Source organism: Acanthisitta chloris, unplaced genomic scaffold, assembly GCF_000695815.1.
Source record: "Acanthisitta chloris isolate BGI_N310 unplaced genomic scaffold, ASM69581v1 scaffold23053, whole genome shotgun sequence".
NCBI classification, from domain to species: domain Eukaryota; kingdom Metazoa; phylum Chordata; class Aves; order Passeriformes; family Acanthisittidae; genus Acanthisitta; species Acanthisitta chloris.
The window spans coordinates 1421-8466 of NW_008665760.1; the positions used below are offsets into that span (position 1 = coordinate 1421).

Genomic DNA, 7046 nt, shown 5'->3' on the forward strand with positions numbered 1-7046 from the left:
ATTCTACATCTACCAAAAAGGGGAAGCAAGGCAGTAAGTCATCTTCATCTGAAGCTCTTTTAAGGGTCTGTTGCGACTTATACAAGTTTGGGACCTTGCCAAGCCCACCAGACTTCAGCACTTTCTCACATTTGCTCACTGCACACAAGATTCATCTTAATCTTCACTGTTTTTTTTCTGGTATCATCATTTAGCATAGCAATCCCCTTCTGAATAAGAGCTGAAGCAAGGCAGTAAGTCATCTTCATCTGAAGCTCTTTTAAGGGTCTGTTGCGACTTATACAAGTTTGGGACCTTGCCAAGCCCACCAGACTTCAGCACTTTCTCACATTTGCTCACTGCACACAAGATTCATCTTAATCTTCACTGTTTTTTTTCTGGTATCATCATTTAGCATAGCAATCCCCTTCTGAATAAGAGCTGTAACATCTCCATTAGATATTTCTATTAATTACAGCATGCCTAACTTAATTTTGGAGACTCATATCACATTAACAGTTACTACTTCATAATTTTAGGTTAATAAGACTACCCTGAAGTATCTGTTCATGTTAATCTCTTTTCTATACATCCTCCTCCTTTTAACACCCAGGGAAAACAAACAATACACAGTATTACTTTGCAATGAGCTGAACAAGGGCTGCTGGATGCCACTGTTGAGCATTGTAGTTATATTTCACAGTGTCCTTAACACCAGGAGGTGGAAGGGCAGCTCTCCAAAAAAAACAGCTGCTTTGATTAAAGCATCCCTATTTTGATAGTCACATTTACTCTTAAGTGCACCACTGATGTGAACTCTGAAAATCTAGAAGGTGAACTTTTCTTACGGAGAAAACAGTCAAATCACAAATGAAATGTAAGTAGGGTTTGATTTTCAGATACAAGTTCTGAGATGGTTTGTTTCAGCATCAGAATGAGTAGCCACAATATTTGCCCAAAGACTTGCTTTTACAGATCAAATCCTGGGATATTGACCATGAAGCTAATTGGATTTTCAGGCATTAAGCAGGTCCTCAATCCCTTTTAGGATCTGATCTTGATAGATAGGTTCCTCAGTACAGACTTAGATGTCCACAATTGATACTTTCAAGTATTAATTATAGGCAACTCAACAGGGATTTACATGTTTAACTCATCATTTAGCTGCTTAGCCAGCCCGAGCCGAAACAGATTTAGGGAACCAGCCTCAGATACCCCAGTCTGAAAACTGCTTCAAATACATACTTCCTGAATCTTCAAAACTGGGCTTATTGCACACAGCTTTAAATTTTCCTACTTCCTTCAACTATGAAGAACTTCTGCCTCCACTTCCTTTTCTAGAGCAGGCAGGATTCTGATGCATCCTAGGAGAGTAAGGGCACTATTTAAGGCATGCAAACTGAATTCACATTAGAAATAGATTGTGAGGTCAGTTCTGCAGTTAAAAACTGGTCTGATACTGCCAGTCTAGGGCCTCAGTCACTGAAGGTCCATAGGAATTTGCTTCCCATCTACTTTAAAACTTGAAACAAATAATTCTTTGTGTTCCCGCTTTAATTGGCTAGTAGACAGCTGAGCAGTGACAGCAGTGACAGAGTTTATACATGTAAAACTGTTTCTGAATTCCAGGATCTGAGGATGTGTTTCTCTTACCTAAATTGTCAATTGTGCACACAATATCCAGAAACTGCTAAACTGTGTGGCAAATGTTGTAAACTAAGTTAGAAACTTCTCAGATTGAGTAAAGAAACTAGACCTCTATTCCCTGTAACAAGTAGCCATCAAATCAGCCCAGCATGCAAATTCAGAGGGAGTGATTAAATAACTATTTAACTCCTATAGCACTGGAAGACAGAGAAGAGCTGACAGAAAAATACACTTCAAAGCCTGACCTGTGAAGAGCAGAGCCATCCCTCCTCCCTGGGGAAGCCCATAGACAAGCCCAGTGGAGTAGCCAGGATTCAGCTGCAGCAGCCACAGGAATTCAGGGCAGCTCTGAGGATGCAGAATGTTGACTATGCCACAGAGCTTCTGCATCTGCTAAGTCTTGGGCTGGTGGAAGGCACATCATAGCAGAAAAGCTCTGCAATTAATTCTTCCTTTCTTCTGGAAATCCACAGCAGTCAAACAACTCAGGGTAGCTCAGCAAACTGGGTCATTGAAGGAAGATGGAATTAGTTTTTTTCCTCTGTCTTGCTGAAATTCAGATCCTCCATACGTTAATGAAATGAAATGCTGCTCTTGTGTTGTATCACCTTCTACAAGTGTTCTTAGAAATGCCTTTACTTCTTCAGTTTCCACACTGAGGGTGGCTTATGCTCCTCTCTGACAATTTCTCTTTGTGGACCGTGCACAGTAATAGCCAATGTGCTTAACCTTTACTATCTTGCATTATGAGTGTACCAGGATTACTATCAAGGATGATTAATTACAAAAAAAGTCCCTACTTAAGATTTTACTTGCTGGGAGAGATAAAATAGCCTGTACATCTGATTCTCTCTTTGTCAAAGGAAGTGGCAGAAATATTTCAGTTACTCCTTTGAGGTAACACTTGGAACTGGAGCCAAATAAACCCCTTCCAATTACAGTATGCAGCAACTCCTGCTGTTGTCAAGGCTAAATTTAACTTAACACAGTGGGCTGAAGGAAGGTTTAATGCAATGTCCCATTACACAGCAGCAGCTTACAAACCACATCTTGAATTAAAAAACAAAACAAAACAAAAACAAGCCAAATCTGCCCTGAGAGAACTGGATACAGAAGGCTCTGCTTGCAACTTGGGAAAAGTCCCTGTGTAAAAGGGACTTTGCAAGTGTGATTATGGCAGGCAGATGATCAAAGGTCAGCTCCTAGGCACATGATAGGAATGGAAAACAGTCAAGTGAAGAAGCAGTCACTAAAGTGAGTGATGGAAATATTTAAAGGGAAAAATTGCTGATTAACAGTGCTGTTCAGTAGCACTGAATTCACTATTACCATCTAACAGCAGAACACAATCAACAAGCCACACTACTGGGACCAACCAAGGCTTCATGCCTGCACTTCAGATTCTCTGCAGTGTCACAAGGCACAGGAACTCAAATTTTCCATCACAATCCTTGAAAGCCTCACTGAGGTTTTTCTGATGTTGTACAGGTGTCTAGCAGTGGCTTATTGAAAAAAGACAACTTTATTTTACAGAACTTACTATAGCCATAGTCTCATTCACTTCAAAGCTGCAAGCACGATCAGTTTAAAGTCAATGTCTCTCTACTTCACTGTATTAGGCACTTACCTACTGAACACACCTGCTAAACCTCCTTCCTAGCTTCTGTTACTCAGCTGCACTATCACAGTCCAACAAGCAGTTACAGAAATGCAGAGAGAACAGAGTCTCATGTAAAATGTGGAACAGAATCCCAGGGAAGGAGTAAGTGGTGTAATAGCAGCACATCTCAGTCAAGGCTCCAAAGTACTGGGACATTAAAGGTTTCAGACTGAGCAAAAGAAGGAATCTTCTGAATCTGAACTGCAGCCTTTAGGTATGGTATAAAGGTGAAGTAATGGTCTATATCACTGCAGATCACTAGTGCATGATGGACAGTATATACAAGCCACTTTGAGGTTGTTGAGCCAACTACTGCTGTGTCATCTTAAACATTATCGCTTTGATTCTCGCTCTTAGTAACATTTATACATATGGGAACTTTATTTTTTCTTCCTTGCCTTTCCCAGATAGAAGTGCAAGAGGACAGTACAGGCAGAGTCTAATCCCTCATGTTTTATGTATGCCTAAGCATAAAAGACTTTCTGACTGCTAGAGCAGGCTTCCCAGATCTTTGATTTATTGATTTGAGGAACAATAACCCTTACATGAGCTGTTTTATGTTCTGCAGTTTCACAAATGTTGTTTCACATTGAGAGAGAGAAACCAACAAAACAATCAGCTCACTAACACTGATATATTCCCTCTTCCTCACAGTTTAACGACATTGGCGTTTTTGAAACGGTCTGGCAAGTCAAATTCTACAACTACCACAAACGGGATCATTGCCAATGGGGAAACAGTTTTGGCAGTATTGAGTACGAATGCAAACCAAACGAAACACGCAGTCTCATGTGGATCAATAAAGAGACCTTCCACTGAAGAGATGGGAAACCAATACTGCTGGACAATCTCCCTAAAGAAAAATCTACCTTTTTAAACCAGCAAGAAGCCTTAACAAAGGCATACTGTAACATTGCTTTGTCCATAAGGTTCCAACAACTACATTGTATATACGGGTGGTGCCACTGAAATATTTGCCTATTACTGTGTTTTAAGTTTACCATGGCATCTGCAACATTCTTTGTCACCCTGAGAATAGTAAAGAGTTCATGGTAAAGAATATCTGATAGCTGGGTAGAAAGTCATACCATCATAATACTGTTGTAAGTATTTGGATTATTCCCACTAGATGTAACAACTTTTGTGAAGTGTTTTGCTTTATTGCTTAGGATTTGGATCAACATCACATTGGTGATTTATGTATTTACATTTGTGTTTGCTCCTAAATTGATGTGTTCCTTAAAGCGTTTTGTTGTACATGTCATCCCAGTGGACAGCAAAAAATTCAAATTATGGATATTTGTAGGTTTAGCTAAATGGCAGCTAATGCACTGTTGGTATTGTGCTCTCTTACCGAGGGATTTGGAAACTCATTCTCCCTTTTGTTAAGTGCTGCAAGATATTCTGTGAAGTTTGCTAATTTCCCAAATCACTCCAAATTGGACTCTTTCTTGTTAAGTTTCACAGTCTCTGAAATAGCTTTAGGAAATGGTATAAAACATGCTAACATGAACAAAGGAGAAGCAATAAATCAGTTGTGGTATCAAAGACATCTAACAACATGGCTAATATCTATCTTAAGATCATGTAGCATTTTTGAAATAGCAGCAGCCACGCTTAATTTAGTTTTAAGAGTTCTAATAGTAAACTCCATTTTTGCTTTAATGACAGATTGCTCAAATCAGTTAAATCCTACAAATCAACATTTTCAAGCCTGACCACTGTATTATACCATAATTGACAAGATTTCTGACCAACAAACACTCAGCAGTGTGAGGAGTGGAGATCCCAGTGCATGGTCATACATGCACTGCACTCTTTCAAGTAAAGATAAGCATGTGAACATTTGCATGGTTATAACTAAAGGTGCTACATAAACACTAGATCAGTGTTTAACACAAACAGACAACACAAAACAAACATATCTTTTTTTTCAGTAAAGAAAATAAAGCAAGGAAACAACTACACCTGTCCCATTCCCAACTTGGGTTGAAGTAAGCTGTCACTTCTTGCATATCTGTTATTCCTGTTGTGAATAATTTGTAAATTGTGTATGTAAATGGTAACCATGACTTTTGATCTTTGTAATAAAGTACTTAAACAACTTCTTCTCTACTTTGGCCATCTAAATGAGCTGAAAATACTGTATTAAAGACAGCGGCTTTAGAAAGTCAGATAGCAGAGGGTATGTAGCTAATGATTTCTGAGAATCCAGTCCAAAGTACCTCCCCTGTTTCTAGGAAACACAGAGATAATGTGCTAGAATGCAGATGGCTAATGTGATAACACTCAGTAGAGCTCATTAATACGCAGCTTGTTGAACTCATTTAGTGTAGAAAGTAGAGATTTAGGACAGAAGTGAAGTAACGAGGAAATATTTTCTTCCATTGAATTATTCATCAAAAAGCTTGACTGCTTGCAGATTTCTACAGACAAAAGAGCCTGACAGTAGTAGCCCTGGTGTAACACACTGCTGGAACAGTGAGCTAGCCAGCTGCATCTCCACTCTGAGGCAACAGTACACAGCAAATTTGATTGAAATGAAATTCTAGAAATAATCTCTTCTGCATTAGCTTCTTTCCTAAACTTTTCCCTAGAAAGAATTCTTCAAAATGAAAAAAAATGACCAAATTGAAATCTGCAATTTGGACAGAAGTGTTATTGCCAGCACTTCAGCAAAAAAAGGAGTTTCCAGATGCTTTAATGATTTCAAACTTCCAGCTGTAAATCTGTTCTATCTCTGCACTACTAGAAAACCGATCTTCTGATGCACTGATCATCATACTTTGTTCTTTTCGTACATATGAACCAAAAGCACATTGGCAAGAAATACATATGATACATCAATTAACAGAAAAACTTCTGTCCTAATAGAGTAAAAATATGTAAGACAGGCCTTGACTTTGATTTCAAACTTCCAGCTGTAAATCTGTTCTATCTCTGCACTACTAGAAAACCGATCTTCTGATGCACTGATCATCATACTTTGTTCTTTTCGTACATATGAACCAAAAGCACATTGGCAAGAAATACATATGATACATCAATTAACAGAAAAACTTCTGTCCTAATAGAGTAAAAATATGTAAGACAGGCCTTGACTTTGAGCTCAGCTTCTATGAAATCCTTGGCCCACAATGTCCTAGGTCTCCAGCATTTAATAAATGTTGCAATGAATAAATCTAGCCTATCCTGGCACAGGAGGGCTGCTATTCCCGCTGGCTGGAATCACACCCTTCCCATATGGGCTCATGCCCATATTAATGCCAAATAGGGCAGCTCTTTCCTTACATCCCAGGAGGTCCTGCAGCAGTTCAGTTCAAAAAAAGAAAGATTGATGGAGCGAGTTGCTTTTAAAAGGAAGACAAGAACAGCAAGAGCAACTGTGTTTTGGAGGGCCCATATCCTGAGACTGAGCATTGCTGCCCAGGATTGCAGCATCCCTTTTACAGACAGACAGCAGTGATAGGAAGGATGAGGACTGGTTTATAGCTTATCTAGACAAGGTGTAGATAGAACTTATCAGGTGTTATATCCATGGAGCGAGTTGCTTTTAAAAGGAAGACAAGAACAGCAAGAGCAACTGTGTTTTGGAGGGCCCATATCCTGAGACTGAGCATTGCTGCCCAGGATTGCAGCATCCCTTTTACAGACAGACAGCAGTGATAGGAAGGATGAGGACTGGTTTATAGCTTATCTAGACAAGGTGTAGATAGAACTTATCAGGTGTTATATCCTTCTCCTGCAGACAATGTTTAAG

The 7046-nt window shown here is 39.3% G+C and overlaps 1 protein-coding gene across 1 annotated transcript in view; it reads left to right on the forward strand.

The window, feature by feature from the left end:
• CNRIP1 (cannabinoid receptor interacting protein 1) overlaps nt 1–4105 on the forward strand; it is a gene marked incomplete at its 5' end in the record, with an annotated part of 5064 nt that extends 959 nt beyond the window's left edge. Inside the window, one exon of the mRNA XM_009071874.1 lies at nt 3941–4105. Coding sequence (XP_009070122.1) covers nt 3941–4105 — 165 coding nt within the window. The remainder of the gene's footprint in view (nt 1–3940) is intronic.
• Nucleotides 4106–7046: the final 2941 nt, after the last annotated feature.